Consider the following 16,573-nt stretch of genomic DNA (forward strand, 5'->3'; position numbering starts at 1 on the left):
TTAATATACCCAGTTATTTGCTGCCCACAGCCTTCAGTGGTTGAGAATTCATAGATTCACTACCCTTTGAGTGATATATATTTTTAAGTATATAAAGGATTGACTAACTAATCACTCTTTGTTGCCTGCATGTCAACCAATTCTTGATCTATTACCTTTCCCATGAGGTTTTAACTTTACCCACAAACTTCTTCAGAGGAATCTATGAAATGTCTTCAGAAAATCCAAGTGCATGCTGGTTCTTCCCTATCTACTCAACTAATTAAATGCTCAAAAAACTCTAGCTGACTTATTAAGCATGATTTGGCTTTCAAAAGCCTATGCTGGCTTTGTCCAGTTCTTTTGATGTTTTCCAAACGTTTTGTTATCACATCTTTTATAATAGATGTTACCATTTTCCTCACTGTTGATGTCAGGCTAACAGGTCTGTAATTCTCTTGTATTTCCTCTACCTCCTTTTTTAAATAGTAGGGTTACATTTGACATTGTTGAAACTTTATTGCTGGAACAGCACAGCAGGTCAGGCAGCATCCAGGGAACAGGAGATTCGACGTTTCGGGCACAGGCCCTTCTTCAGGAATGGATACATTTGACACCCTCCAATCTGTAGAATTTTGGAAGAAACTCAGTGTCCTCACTCACTGTCGTGTTCATACTGAATGTCCCCACACTTGATGGTCACACTTGGTGCCTTCTCTCAGAATCGTAGTCACACTCAGCGTCCCCTCAAGTGTTCTGAACAAGCGAGTTTTGAGATTTGTAGCTCAGGTTGAGGTTTTGGATGTAAGTTTGCTCGCTGAGCTGGAATGTCACCATACTACGTAACATCATCAGTGAGCCTCTGGTGTTATGTCCTGCTTTCTATTTATATGTTTAGGTTTCCTTGGGTTGGTGGTGTCATTTCCTGTTCTTTTTCTCAGAGAGTGGTAAATGGGGTCCAACTCATGCTTCTAGGAATTCTCGTGCATGTCTCTGTTTGGCTTGTCCTAGGATGCTCCTCGGATGCTCCCTGACCTGCTGTACTTTTCCAGCACCACTCTAATCTAGACTCTGGTTTCCAGCATCTGCAGTCCTTGTTTTTACCTAGGATGGATGTGTTGTCCCAGTAGTGTCCTTCCTCATCTGTATGTAAGGATACTAGTGATTGTGGGTCATGTCTTTTTGTGGCTAATTGATGTTCATGTATCCTGGTGGTTGGTTTTCTGCCTGTTTGTCCAATATAGTGTTTGTTATGGAAAACAACAACAAACTGCCATTCCTAGATGTAACAGTCGAGCAAACAGCCAATAGAGAACTTCAAACCAGCGTCTACAGGAAAGCAACACATATGTAGCAAATACTGAATTACAGAAGCAATCTTCCCAACACCCACAAATGAAGCTGCATTAGAACATATTTCAACGAGCCACCAGACACTGCAGCCCAGAGGAACTCCAAAGAGCATAGGAAAACACATTGGATCCCATTTACCACCCACTGAGAAAAAAGAACAGGAAATGACACCACCAATCCAAGGAAACTTAACACATAAATAGAATGCGGGTCATAACACCAGTGCTTCACCGCAGGCTTACTGATGATGTTACCTAGTATGGTGACAAAATGTCTGAAAATGAACCTTGCAGCTCAGCAAGCAAACTTACATCTGGTTCTGAACCTGAAATATTAACTGTCTTTCTCTCCTCACAGATTCTATAAGACCAGAACATGAGCAGAATTAGACCATTGGGCCCATCGAGTATATTCTGCCGTTCGATCATGGCTGATATGTTTCCCAACCGCATTCTCCTGCCTTCTCTCCATAATAAAGAACCTATCTAATCATATACAATCATCTTAAATATACTCAATGACTTGGTCTCCACAGCTTTCTGCAGTAATGCCTCTCCCTCTCAAACTGCAGGATGAATTCTATCACATCATGGTCACTGCATTCTAGGGGTTCCTTCACCTGTCGTGGCAGGGGAATGGGAACCAGAAAAATGGGCCAGCTAGTACAGGGACTGGGGACAAAGGTGAGACTGAGAAATGCACAGCATAGAGTAAGAGCAGGCAGTGGGAAGTTGCAGGGCTCAGCGGGACTGGAGTCCTGGAGGGAATTTACTTCATTGCAAGAAGTATAACAGGTAAGATGAACCAACAGCATGGATAATTACATGGAATTAATATGTTATTGCCATTACAGAGACATCATTAAAGGAGGGACAGGATGGCAGCTTAACATTCCAGGATATTGCTGTTTTAGATGGGACAGAAAGGAAATCAAAAAGGATGGGGAGTTGCATTGCTGATTAAGGATCACATCACAGCTGGGTTGAGGGAGGACACATTGGAGGGATCTTGCAGTGAGGCATTATGGATGCTCAGGAAGGGTGAAATCACAGCTTTTCCAAGGAAGTTCCTGTGGATTGAAGAGTGAGGCTTTAGCTCAGGTGTCTTTGACAAGGAGGTTGAGTGAAGTGATTACGCCACAGTTGAAGAGGGTTAAGACATGACCGAGCTGAAAATGTGTTGCTGGAAAAGCGCAGCAGGTCAGGCAGCATCCAGGGAACAGGAGAATCGACGTTTCGGGCATAAGCCCATCTTCAGGAATGAGTAAAGTTTGTCCAGCAGGCTAAGATAAAAGGTAGGGAGGAGGGACTTGGGGGAGGGGCGTCGGAAATGTGATAGGTGGAAAGAGGTCAAGGTGAGGGTGATAGGTCAGACTGGGGTGGGGGCGGAGAGGTCAGGAAGAAGATTGCAGGTTAGGAAGGCGGTGCTGAATTCGATGGATTTGACTGAGACAAGGTGGGGGGAGGGGAAATGAGGAAACTGGTGAAATCCGAGTTCATCCCTTGTGGTTGGAGGGTTCCTAGGCGGAAGATGAGGCGCTCTTCCTCCAACCGTCGTTTTGTTGTGGTCTGGCGATGGAGGAGTCCAAAGACCTGCATATCCTTGGTGGAGTGGGAGGGGGAGTTGAAATGTTGAGCCACAGGGTGGTTGGGTTGGTTGGTCCGGGTGTCCCAGAGGTGTTCTCTGAAACGCTCTGCAAGTAGCCGGCCTGTCTCCCCAATATAGAGGAGGCCACATCGGGTGCAGAGGATGCAATAGATGATGTGTGTGGAGATGCAGGTGAATCTGTGGCGGATATGGAAGTTTCCTTTGGGGCCTTGGAGGGAGGTGAGGGGGGAGGTGTGGGCGCAAGTCTTGCACCTCCTGCGGTTGCAGGGGAAGGTGCCGAAAGTGGAGGTTGTGTTGGTGGGGGGTGTGGATCTGACGAGGGAGTCACGGAGGGAGTGGTCTTTACGGAATGCTGATAGGGGAGGGAAATATATCCTTGGTGGTGGGGTCCGTTTGGAGGTGGTGGAAATGACGGCGGATGATGCGCTGTACATGGAGATTGGTGGGGTGGTAGGTGAGGACCAGTGGGGTTCTGTCCTGGTGGCGGTTGGAGGGGCAGGGCTCAGGGGCGGAGGAGCGGGAAGTGGAAGAGATGCGGTGGAGGGCATCGTCAACCACGTCAGGGGGGAAATTGCGGTCCTTGAAGAAGGAGGCCATCTGGGTTGTGCGTTTTTGGAACTTGTCCTCCTGGGAGCAGATGCTGCGGAGTCGAAGGAATTGGGAGAATGGGATGGCGTTTTTACAGGGGGCAGGGTGGGAGGAGGTGTAGTCCAGGTAGCTGTGGGAGTCGGTCGGTTTGTAGTAGATGTCCGTGTTGATTCGGTCGCCTGAGATAGAAATAGAAAGGTCGAGGAAGGGGAGGGAGGAATCTGAGACTGTCCAGGTGAATTTGAGGTCGGGGTGGAAGGTGTTGGTGAAGTGGATGAACTGTTCAACCTCCTCGTGGGAGCACGAGGCGGCGCCGATACAGTCATCGATGTAGCGGAGGAAAAGGTGGGGGGTGGGGCCAGTGTAGTTGCTGAAGATGGACTGTTCCACATATCCTACGAAGAGGCAGGCATAACTGGGGCCCATGCGGGTGCCCATGGCTACTTCTTTCGTTTGGAGGAAGTGGGAGGATTGGAAAGAGAAGTTGTTCAGGGTGAGGACCAGTTCAGTCAGTCGAAGGAGGGTGTCAGTGGAAGGGTACTGGTCGGTACGGCGACTGCCAAGCTGGTTCAGTGTGCTACGTGCTTGATGTGGGAGGTCAACGATTCTGGTGTGAATGGCTCCTATAAGTGTGGAAAGTGTGTGCACATTCATTTACTGACAGAGCATATTGCAGCACTGATGAAAGAACTCGAGGACCTTTGGCTCATACGAGAGAATGAGATCTTTCTGGACAAGACCTTCAGCGATGTTATTACACCAATCGTACCAGAAGAGAGCAGAAGAGAGCAGATGATGAGGAAGGCAGAGAGGAGACAGGTGCAAGAGACCCTGGGGGAAGTACCTGTCAGGAACAAGTTGAATCTTTTGGAAACAGTAGAGACAGATGACACTGCCAGTCCGCGAAGCGGCCAGGTCTGTCAATCAAAAGTTGGCGCAGAGGCAGAGCGAAAGAGTCGGACATCGCACAGAGCTGTGGTAATAAGGGACTCCATAGTGAGGGGAACTGACCAGGGTTTTTGTGGCAGCAGACGGGACATAAGGATGGTGTGTTGCCTTCCTGGTGCCAGAGTTAAAGACATCACAGACAGAGTGCAGGAAATCCTCAAGGACGAAGGTGAAGAGCCAGAGGTGGTGGTACATGTCGGCACAAATGATGTCGGGAAGAAGAGGAGGAACATACTACAGCAGGACTTTGGAGAACTAGGAAGAAGGCTGAAAAGCAGGATGTCCAAGGTGGTTATCTCCGGTTTGCTTCCAGTTCCTCAGGCTGGTGAGGCCAGAAACAGGGAGATAATGGACTTGAACGTGTGGCTGGGGAACTGGTGCAGGAAGCAAGGATTTAAATTCTTGGATCACTGGGGTACGTTTTGTGGTAAGCATAAATTCTACAAGAGAGACGGTTTGCACCTGAATAGGTTAGGGACCAGCATTCTGGCAGGCGGGTTTGCTACTGCAACACTGCTACGTTTAAACTAAGTAGCGGGGGGGAGGGGACAAACTGAATGTTTAAGAAGGAAATTGGAGGGAAAGTTAGAACAAGGGAAGTCAAGAAAGATAACTGTATCAATGAGGCAGAAAACTCAGAAAGGGATCAGGCTGTAAGGTTGAGTGAAATAGGAGTTGATGGGAAGGGTGAGGGTAGTAACAAATTAAAAATACTATACATGAATGCACAAAGCATTAGAAATAAGATGGATGAGCTTGAGGCTCTTTTGGAAATTGGCAGATACGATATTGTGGGGATAACTGAGATGTGGCTTCAAGTGGACAGGGCCTGGGAAATGAAAATTCAAGGCTACACGTGCTATCGTAAGGACAGACTGATGGGCAGGGGGTGTGAGGTGGCCATGTTGGTAAGGGATGATATTCAGTCCCTTGCGCGGGGGGACCTAGAATCAGGGGATGTAGAGTCAGTGTGGATAGAGCTGAGAAATACTAAGGGTAAAAAGATCCTCTTGGGAGTTATCTACAGGCCCCCAAACAGTAGTCAGGATGTCGGATGTAAGTTAAATCAGGACCTGAAATTGGCCTGTTGCAAAGATGTTACTACAGTTGTTATGGGGGATTTCAACATGCAGGTAGACTGGGAGAATCAGGATGGTATTGGACCTCAAGAAAGAGACTTTGTGGAGTGCCTCAGAGATGGATTCTTCGAACAGCTGGTGCTGGAGCCGACCAGGGAGAAGGCAATTCTGGATCTGGTATTGTGCAACGAACCAGAATTGGTCAGGGACCTCGAAGTGAAGGAGCCATTGGGAAGTAGTGACCATAATATAATAAGCTTCAATCTGCAATTTGAGAGGGAGAGGCTACAATCGGAAGTGACAATATTTCTATCGAATAAAGGGAACTATGGAGCTATGAGGGAGGAGCCGGCCAAATATCAATGGTGCAATACCTTAGCAGGGATGACAGTGGAGGAACAATGGCAAATATTTCTGTGGAAAATGCAGAAGTTGCAGGATCAGTTCATTCCAAAAAGGAAGAAAGATCCTAGGAGGAGGCATGGGTGGCCGTGGCTGACAAGGGAAGTTAAGAAACATATAAAGTTAAAAGAGAAAAAGTATAACATAGCAAAGATAAGTGGGAAAACGGAGGACTGAGAGCTTTTAAAGAACAACAGAGGATTACTAAGAAGGAAATACGCAGAGAGAAAATGAGGTATGAAGTAAACTGGCCAATAATATAAAGGAGGATAGTAAAAGTATTTTTAGGTATGTGAAAGGCAAAAAAAATGGTTAAGACTAAAATTGGGCCCTTGAAGGCAGAAACATGGGAATATATTACAGGGAACAAAGAAATGGCAGAAGAATTGAATTGGTACTTCAGATCTGTGTTCACTTTTCCTGAAGAAGGGCCTGTGCCCGAAACGTCGAATCTCCTGTTCCCTGGATGCTGCCTGACCTGCTGTGCTGTTCCAGCAATAAAGTTTCAGCTTTGATCTCCAGCATCTGCAGACCTCACTTTCTCCTTCACTGGGGAAGACACAAGCAGTGGCTGAAGGACCTGAACTGAAGGGAATTTATATTTGCCAGGAATTGGTGTTGGAGAGACTGTTAGGTCTGAAAGTTGATAAGTCCCGGGGGCCTGATGGTCTACATCCCAAGGTACTGAAGGAGGTGGCTCGAGAAATCGTGGATGCGTTGGTGATTATTTTCCAGAGTTCGATAGATTCGAGATCAGTTCCTGTGGATTGGAGGGTGGCTAATGTTGTACCACTTTTTAAGAAAGGTGGGAGAGAGAAAACAGGAAATTATAGACCAGTTAGTCTGATCTCAGTGGTGGGAAAGATGGTTGAGTCTATTATAAAGGATGAAATTACGACACATCTGGATAGTAGTAACAGGATAGGTCAGAGTCAGCATGGATTTATGAAGGGGAAATCATGCTTGACTAATCTTCTGGAATTTTTTGAGGATGTAACTCTAAAGATGGATGAGGGAGATCCAGTAGATGTAGTGTACCTGGACTTTCAGAAAGCTTTTGATAAAGTCCCACATAGGAGGTTAGTGAGCAAAATTAGAGCGCATGGTATTGGGGGCAAAGTACTAGATTGGATTGAAAGTTGGTTGGCTAATAGGAAACAAAGAGTAGTGATAAACGGCTCCATTTCGGAATGGCAGGCAGTCACCAATGGGGTACCGCAGGGATCAGTGCTGGGACCGCAGTTTTTTACAATATATGTTAATGATATAGAAGGTGGTATTAGTAATAACATTAGCAAATTTGCTGATGATACAAAGCTGGGTGGCAGGGTGAAATGTGAGGAGGATGTTAGGCGATTACAAGGTGACCTGGACAAGTTAGGTGAGTGGTCAGATGCATGGCAGATGCAGTTTAATGTGGATAAATGTATGGTTATCCACTTGGTTGGCAAGAACAGGAAGGCAGATTACGACCTAATTGGAATCAATTTAGGTAAAGGGGCAGTACAGAGAGATCTGGGTGTTCTTGTACACCAGTCAATGAAGGAGCATAAGTTGGGAGCATAGGCTGTCGGGGAAGGATGTCGTGGAAATGTGGAACTTTTTCAAGGAACAGATACGACGTGTCCTTGATATGTATGTACCGGTCAGGCAGGAAAGAAATGGTCGTGTGAGGGAACCTTGGTTGACGAGGGAGGTTGAATGTCTTGTAAAGAGGAAGAAGGAGGCTTACATAAGGTTGAGGAAACAGGGTTCAGACAGAGCAGTGGAGGGATACAGGATAGCCAGAAGGGACCTGAAGAAAGGGATTAGGAGAGCCAAGAGAGGGCATGAAAAATCTCCGGCGGATAGGATCAAGGATAACCCAAAGGCATTTTATGCGTATGTGAGAAACATGAGAATGACGAGAACGAGGGTAGGTCCAATACAGGACAGTAGTGGGAGACTGTGTATTGAGTCGGAAGAGATAGGAGAGGTCTTGAATGAGTACTTTTCTTCAGTATTTACCAATGAGAGGAACCATATTGTTGAAGAGGAGAGTGTGAAACGGACTGGTAAGCTAGAGGAGATACATGTTAGGAAGGAAAATGTATTGGACATTTTGAACAACTTGAGGATAGACAAGTCCCCCGGGCCTGACGGGATATATCCTAGGATTATGTGGGAAGCAAGAGAGGAAATTGCAGTACCGTTGGCAATGATCTTTTCATCTTCACTGTCAACGGGGGTGGTACCAGGGGACTGGAGAGTGGCGAATGTTGTGCCCCTGTTCAAAAAAGGAAATAGGGATAACCCCAGGAATTACAGGCCAGTTAGTCTTATTTCGGTGGTAGGTAAAATAATGGAAAGGGTACTGAGGGATAGGATTTATTAGTATGTGGAAAGGCACTGCTTGATTAGGGACAGCCAGCAGGGATTTGTGAAGGGTAGATCTTGCCTTACAAGTCTGATTGAATTCTTTGAGGAGGTGACCAAGCATGTGGATGAGGGTAGAGCAGTGGATGTAGTATACATGGATTTTAGTAAGGCATTTGATAAGGTTCCCCATGGTAGGCTTATGCGGAAAGTCAGGAGGCATGGGATAGAGGGAAATTTGGTCAATTGGATAGAAAACTGGCTAACCGGTCGAAGTCAGAGAGTGGTGGTAGATGGTAAATATTCACCCTGGAGCCCAGTTACAAGTGGAGTTCCGCAGGGATCAGTTCTGGGTCCTCTGCTGTTCGTAATTTTTATTAATGACTTGGATGAGGGAGTCGAAGGGTGGGTCAGTAAATTTGCAGATGATACGAAGATTGGTGGAGTTGTGGATAGTGAGGAGGGCTCTTGTCAGCTGCAAAGGGACTTGGATATGATGCAGAGCTGGGCTGAGGAGTGGCAGATGGAGTTCAACCCTGCCAAGTGTGAGGTTGTCCATTTTGGAAAGACAAATAAGAATGCGGAATACAGGGTTAACGGTAGGGTTCTTAGTGAGGTGGAGGAACAGAGGGATCTTGGGGTCTATGTTCATAGGTCTTTGAAAGTTGCCACTCAGGTGGATAGAGCTTGTAAAAAGGCCTATGGTGTATTAGCGTTCATTAGCAGAGGGATTGAATTCAAGAGTCGTGAAGTGATGTTGCAACTGTACAAAACTTTGGTTAGGCCACATTTGGAGTACTGTGTGCAGTTCTGGTCGCCTCACTTTAGGAAAGATGTGGAAGCTTTGGAGAGGGTGCAGAGAAGATTTACCAGGATGTTGCCTGGAATGGAGAATAGGTCGTACGAGGATAGGTTGAGAGTGCTAGACCTTTTCTCATTGGAACGGCGAAGGATGAGGGGTGACTTGATAGAGGTTTATAAGATAATCAGAGGAATAGATAGAGTAGACAGTCAGAAACTTTTTCCCCGGGTACAACAGAGTGTTACAAGGGGACATAAATTTAAGGTGAAGGGTGGAAGGTATAGGGGAGATGTCAGGGGTGGGTTCTTTACCCAGAGAGTGGTGGGGGCATGGAATGCGCTGCCTGTGGGAGTGGTAGAGTCAGAATCTTTGGTGACCTTTAAGCGGCAATTGGATAGGTACATGGATGGGTGCTTAAGCTAGGACAAAGTTTGTGCGAAGATTTGTAGCTCGGGTGCTCATTGTTGTGGTTCTGTTCGCCGAGCTGGAAGTTTTTGTTGCAGACGTTTCGTCCCCTGGCTAGGCGACATCATCAGTGCTTGGGAGCCTCCTGCGAAGCGCTTCTTTGATGTTTCCTCCGGTGTTTATAGTGGTCTGTCCCTGCCGCAGACAACAAGCAACATGAATTCGACTGGGACAACACTACTATCATAGGGCAAGCCAGACAGAGAACAGCCAGGGAATTCCTAGAGGCATAGCATTCATCCACAAACTCCATCAACAAACACATCGACCTGGACCCAATATACCAACCACTACAGCGGACAGCTGAAACCGACAACCGGAAGCGGCAGGGACAGACCACTATAAACACCGGAGGAAACATCAAAGAAGCGCTTTGCAGGAGGCTCCCAAGCACTGATGATGTCGCCTAGCCGGGGGACGAAACGTTTGCAACAAAAACTTCCAGCTCGGCGAACAGAACCACAACATTAAGCTAGGACAAATGTTCGGCACAACATCGTGGGCCGAAGGGCCTGTTCTGTGCTGTATTGTTCTATGTTCTATGTTCTATGAAGGTAAGCATGCAGGTACAGCAGGTAGTGAAGAAAGCTAAGAGCATGCTGGCCTTCATAACAAGAGGGATTGAGTATAGAAGCAAAGAGGTTCTTCTGCAGCTGTACAGGGCCCTGGTGAGATCACACCTGGAGTACTGTGTGCAGTTCTGGGCTCCAAATTTGAGGAAAGACACTCTGGCTATTGAGGGAGTGCAGCATAGGTTCACGAGGTCAATTCCTGGAATGGCGGGATTACCTTACACTGAAAGATTGGAGCGACTGGGCTTGTATACCCTTGAGTTTAGAAGACTGAGAGGGGATCTGATTGAGACATATAAGATTATGAAAGGATTGGACACTCTGGAGGCAGGAAACATGTTTCCGCTGATGGGTGAGTGCCGATACAGAGGACACACCTTAAAAATACGGGGTAGACCATTTAGGACAGAGATGAGGAGAAACTTCTTCACCCAGAGAGTGGTGGCTGTGTGGAATGCTAGGGCAGTGGACGCCCAGTCTCTGAATTCATTTAAGAAAGAGTTGGATAGAGTTCTCAAGGATTGTGGAATCAAGGGTTATGGAGATAAGGCAGGAACAGGATACTGATTAAGGATGATCAGCCATGATCATATTGAATGGTGGTGCAGGCTCGAAGGGCAGAATGGCCTACTCCTGCACCTATTGTCTATTGTCTACCTCTCAACTGCACAGGGGAGACAGAAGAACAGATATGTAGTCAGATACTGGGAAAGAGTGAAAAAAACATGGTAGTTGTGGTGGTGACTTGTTAGATGTGTCCAGGGAGATTTTTTGAGATAGTATGTTCACAGTCAGTCTTCTATCCGTGGTAAGCAAGGTTTGGGAAAGGATTCTGAGAGATACGACTTAAGGCTATTTGGAAAAACATAGTTTTCACTGGAAAGACGGTGGCTGAAAGGAGACCTGATAGAGGTTTACACAATTATGAGAGGCATAAGTAGGCTGGATAGTCAGAAGTTTTTTCCCAGGGTTGAAGTTTCAATTACAAGGGGGCACAGGTTCAAGGTGACAGGTAGGGAAGTTCAAGTGAGATGTGTGAGGGATGTTTTTCATGCAGTGTCACACACTGCCAGATGAGGTGGTAGAAGCAGGCATGTTGGTGACATTTAGAGGCATCTGGATGGTTACTTGAATAGGGTGGAATAGAGGGATACGGACTGAATAAGGGCAGAAGGTTTATTTTTAGTTTAGTTAGATGATCAGCACAAGCCTGGAGGGCCTAAAGACCCGTTCCTGAGCTGTACTTCTCTTTTGTTCAACTCCCCAATCAAGTCTACATCAATACACATCACCAAATCCTGAATCGCCTGTTCCCTACCAAGTCACATGTTGCACTAAAAAGAAATCTTGTAGACTTTTCAGGAAAACCTTATCTTGAGATGTGCTACCAGTCAGATTTCCCAAGCCACCTACCGATTGATTATTGTGATCATAATAATAGATGCCCCCTCATACAAGTGACAGTCAACCTGGCTGTTTACATTCAGTTTCTCACACTCAGTGGCTCCACATTTGCTGTTCAAGCTCAGGTTCCTCTCTGGGTGTTCACAGTCAGCGTCTCTCTCAAACTCTGGCTGTTCACACTTGGCATCCCTCTCACATGCTGGATGTTCACACTCGAACCCACTGGGTGTTCACACTCAGCGTCTCTCTCACACAGGGCTCTCTCAGGGTGTTCACACTCGGCGTCCCTCTCCCCCTCTGGGTGTTCACACTCACCGGGGGTGGATGAAGCTCCGCCCTCGCTCCCCTCGCGTTGCTGAAGAAGCGGCGGTTGCGCCAGTCTCTGGTTTTGGGAGAGGGTTGAGGCGGTGCGGCCTAGAGCCGGGGACTGGGCGGCGATGCGATCCCAGGAGGCGCTGACGAACGCGGCTAAACTAACGTCATACAGCGCGGGGCTACAGGTACAGGGAGGCCGAGGCTTGGGGCCTGTGTCACCATGGAAACCACTCAGCAACCGGAATCCCATTGAGCCCTCTCCTCTACTCCCTCCTACACTATCCCCTCCCCCCCCCCGCCGCGTTCCCCCCCCCCGCGTTCCCCCCCCCCCGCGTCCCCCCCCCCCCCGCGTCCCCCCCCCCCCCCGCTCCCCCCCCCCGCGTTCCCCCCCCCCGCGTTCCCCCCCCCCCCCGCGTTCCCCCCCCCCCCCCGCGTTCCCCCCCCCCCCGCGTTCCCCCCCCCCCCGCGTTCCCCCCCCCCCCGCGTTCCCCCCCCCCCGCGTTCCCCCCCCCCCGCGTTCCCCCCCCCCCCGCGTTCCCCCCCCCCCCCCGCGTTCCCCCCCCCCCCGCGTTCCCCCCCCCCCGCGTTCCCCCCCCCCGCGCTCCCCCCCCCCCGCGTTCCCCCCCCCCCGCGTTCCCCCCCCCCGCGTTCCCCCCCCCCGCGTTCCCCCCCCCCCGCGTTCCCCCCCCCCCGCGTTCCCCCCCCCCCCGCGTTCCCCCCCCCCCGCGTTCCCCCCCCCCCCGCGTCCCCCCCCCGCGTCCCCCCCCCGCGTCCCCCCCCCCGCGTCCCCCCCCCCCGCGTCCCCCCCCCCGCGTTCCCCCCCCCTCCTTCCCCCCCCCCGCGTTCCCCCCCCCTCCTTCCCCCCCCCCCGCGTTCCCCCCCTCCTTCCCCCCCCCCGCGTTCCCCCCCCTCCTTCCCCCCCCCCGCGTTCCCCCCCCTCCTTCCCCCCCCTCCCCCCACCGTTCTCCCCCCCCCTCCTCCCCACACCGTTCTCCCCCCCCTCCTCCCCACACCGTTCTCCTCCTCCCCACACCGTTCTCCTCCTCCCCACACCGTTCTCCTCCCCCCCCCCCACCGTTCTCCTCCCCCCCCCCCCACCGTTCTCCTCCCCCCCCCCACCGTTCTCCCCCCCCCTCCTCCCCACCGTTCTCCCCCCCCCCTCCTCCCCACCGTTCTCCCCCCCCTCCTCCCCACCGTTCTCCCCCCCTCCTCCCCACCGTTCTCCCCCCCCTCCTCCGCCCACCGTTCTCCTCCCCCCCCCCCACCGTTCTCCTCCCCCCCCCACCGTTCTCCTCCCCCCACCCCCCGCCGTTCTCCTCCCCACCCCCCGCCGTTCTCCTCCCCACCCTCCGCCGTTCTCCTCCCCACCCTCCGCCGTTCTCCTCCCCACCCTCCGCCGTTCTCCTCCCCACCCCCCGCCGTTCTCCTCCCCACCCCCCGCCGTTCTCCTCCCCACCCCCCGCCGGTCTCCTCCCCCCCCCCCCGCCGTTCTCCTCCCCCCCCCCCGCCGTTCTCCTCCCCCCCCCCACCGTTCTCCTCCCCCCCCCCCCACCGTTCTCCTCCCCCCCCCCCCACCGTTCTCCTCCCCCCCCCCCCCCCCCCCACCGTTCTCCTCCCCCCCCCCCCACCGTTCTCCTCCCCCCCCCCCCCCCCCCACTGTTCTCCACCTTCCCTCCCCCACCACCCCCACCACCATATGCCTTCTTAACAATCCTATCAACCCTGGGTGGCAACATTCAAGGATCTATGTACATGGACACCAAGATCCCTCTGCTCAACAACACTACCAAGATTCTCACCCTTAGCCCAGTTCTCTTTATTCTTGTTGCTCCTTCCAAAGTGAATCACCTCACACTTTTCCACATTAAACTCCAATTGCCATCTCTCAGCCCATCTCTGCAGCGTATTTTTGTCCCTCTGTAACCTGCAACATCCTTCTGCACTGTCCACAACTCTACTGACCTTTGTGTCATTCGCAAATTTACTAACCCATCCTTCTATCCCCTCATCCGGGTTGCTTATAAAAATGACAAACAGTAGTGGCCCCAAAACAAATCCTTGCAGTACACCACTCGTAATTGAACTCTAGGATAAACATTTCCCATCAACCTCCATGCTCTGTTTTCTTTCAGCTGGCCAATTTCTGATCTAAACAGCAAAATTGCCATCAATTCCATGCCTCCGTATTTTGTGCAATAGCTTACCGTGGGAAACCTTATGAAATGCCTTACTGAAATCCATATGTACCACATCAACTGCTTTACCCTCATCTACCAGTTTGGTCACCTTCTGAAAGAACTCAATAAGGTTTGTGAGGCATGACCTACCCTTCACAAAACTGTGCAAACCCCTCCCCACCACTCCTTTTCCTGTCTGCTCCCGTCCCAAGGAGGCATAGCTTTCAATTAAGGGGGGGTAGGTATAGGACAGATGTTAGGGGTAGGTTCTTTACTCAGCGAGTCGTGAGTTCATGGAATGCCCTGCCAGTAGCAGTGGTGGACTCTCCCTCATTATGGGCATTTAAGCGGGCATTGGATAGGCATATGGAGGATAGTGGGCTAGTGTAGGTTAGGTGGGCTTGGATCGGCGCAACATCGAGGGCCGAAGGGCCTGTACTGCGCTGTATTCTTCTATGTTCTAAGTCCCCCTCCCCCTTCTCCTCCCTCATCCCTCTCACCCATCCCATCCCCCTCTCCATTTCTACCCCTCATTTAACTGCAGAGTAAGTTGGTATTTTGGTTATTGGACCGATTTCTCACTGTTTTTTGTTGTGACTGTCAGGTGTTGTTTCGACTACTCAGCTTTCTGTTGAATGCATACACCCTGAGGTATGTTTCAAAGGAGACCATTGGCATTGTTAATGTGAGGTAAGAGCTTGGCATTTCAGTCTTTTAACTCTTTTCAATTTCAGCCTTTTTGTTTCTAAGATACAATATGAAAGGTTTTTGTAAAAGTAAGCAAAATGTTCAGAATCAAGTTGACAGAAAAGAGACTCCCCTTCTCTACTTAACAAGAAATATTATTTATCACAAGTTAAATAGACTCTAGCTACACAAACAATTATACCTGTCAACATGTAGCTCAACTAATCAAAGCTGTAATTCCCTCACGGACCTTCCCTCGATATATGTGTAGGCGGACCCAAAAAAACATAGGTGTCATCATGGTGGCAGTGGGAAGAACTAGCTAGGCAGTTCAGTGGCCTGTGTACAGAATTTGCTGAGATGATCCTTTTGGCTGTTCAGAATGTACTACTCCTTGGTTCACATTCCCTAGATACTTTTACTCACTTACAAAAGACACAGCGTGGCTGGTTCACACTTATAAAGTCTCTGGCCCACTGGTTAAGAGGCCACAGCTTTAGCAACTGCTGAGGGAATCTCCTTTAAATACACCTTAATCCTGAAGAAAGCCAGTTTAAAGAGAAAATAGATAGCTCCTGCCTATTTCATTTACACACCCAAACTGTTCTACTTGAGAACTAATCACATAGTTGTTGCATGCAGAAAGCCTTTGTAATTGATAACTGGTTACTAGTGCTTAGACCATTTAGGCAACTTGTTCTAAACCAAATCTCCATTTGTACATTGTCCTAGTTTCAGCTTGTCTGCAAGCTGGACTTTCGCTACAGTTTAAACAAGTAGCTATGTAAACAACACTTACAATGAGTATCCAGTTACTTGCGTTTAAAAAGTGCCGCAATCTTTTGACGATCCTTGGTTTTTAAAACAGTCTTCTTCACATTCAAAACTTCAAAAAAATAAAAAGACATGGTCTTTACACAGAGACTGAAAGGCTGAGGAAGCAAGGTCCATGTCCATAGATCGCTCAAAGTTGCCACCCACATTGATAGGGTTGTTAAGAAGATGTGTTGGCTTTTATTAGAAAGGGGATTGAGTTTAAGAGCTCCAAAGTTATGCTACAGTTCTACAGAGCCCTGGTTAGACCACACTTGGAATATTGTGTTCAGTTCTGGTCGCCTCATTATAGGAAAGATGTGAAGCTTTCAAGAGGGTGCAGAGAAGACTTAGCAGGATGCTGTCAGGACTGGAGAAAGGTTGAGGGAGCTAGCATTTTTCTCATTGAAGCAAAGATGAGAGGCGACATGATAGAAGTGTACAAGATGTTGAGATGCATAGGTAGAGTGGATAGTCAGAAACTTTTTTCCCTGGGCGGAAATGTCTGTCATGAAGGGGCATAATTTTAAGGTAATTGGGGGAAGATGTCAGAGGTAGATTCTTTACACAGAGTGGTGGGTGCATGGAATGCATTGCCAGCAGTGTAGTAGTCAGATACATTAGAGACATTTAAGCAACTAACTTGGATAGGCACGTGGAAGATAGTATAATGAAGGGTACGTAAGTTAGTTTGATCTTAGAGTAGGATAAAAGGTCGACACAACATTGTGGGCCGAAGGGCCTGTTACTGTGCTGTACTGTTTTATGTTCCATTATCTCATTCTGCCTTTTTGATTTGCATTCTTAATCCAGAAGGGTTTCTCTATTTTTCCACTAAGTAGAGATGTGCTTTATATACATATATATTTGTATTGTGCCTTTATGAATGTTGGTTTGTGCTTGGGATTAAGGAGGATATATTCTAAAGACTGTGTCTTATTAATTTTCTGTATTTTTATTTGTATACTGAAATGAGAAAGAGAACTGGACGAATTCTTTGTTTTGCATGCAAGCAACCAGAGATTC

At 49.0% G+C, this 16,573-nt stretch overlaps 2 protein-coding genes across 6 annotated transcripts in view; one reads left to right on the forward strand and one right to left on the reverse strand.

Annotated features, from left to right (window-relative positions):
* The window catches only part of LOC122561367 (musculoskeletal embryonic nuclear protein 1-like), a 173,752-nt gene that overhangs the window by 51,512 nt on the left and 105,667 nt on the right, over window positions 1–16,573 (reverse strand). The gene's annotated exons all lie outside the window — the stretch shown is intronic.
* The window catches only part of rft1 (RFT1 homolog), a 101,304-nt gene continuing 96,348 nt past the window's right edge, over window positions 11,618–16,573 (forward strand). The window contains exons 1-3 of one of the 4 annotated variants that reach the window (XR_015759355.1): window positions 11,618–12,055; window positions 14,003–14,177; window positions 14,652–14,737. Coding sequence is in view for 3 of the 4 variants with exons in the window: in XM_087994032.1 (XP_087850158.1) it covers window positions 14,088–14,177; window positions 14,652–14,737 (176 nt within the window). In the remaining variant the exon portion in view is untranslated. The remainder of the gene's footprint in view (window positions 12,056–14,002; window positions 14,178–14,651; window positions 14,738–16,573) is intronic. The other 3 variants (XM_087994032.1, XM_087994034.1, XM_043713123.2) reach the window with 3 other exon arrangements.

Source organism: Chiloscyllium plagiosum, unplaced genomic scaffold (assembly GCF_037043375.1).
Source record: "Chiloscyllium plagiosum isolate Xiang-an unplaced genomic scaffold, Cpla_swu_hap1 HiC_scaffold_14, whole genome shotgun sequence".
Lineage (NCBI taxonomy): Eukaryota > Metazoa > Chordata > Chondrichthyes > Orectolobiformes > Hemiscylliidae > Chiloscyllium > Chiloscyllium plagiosum.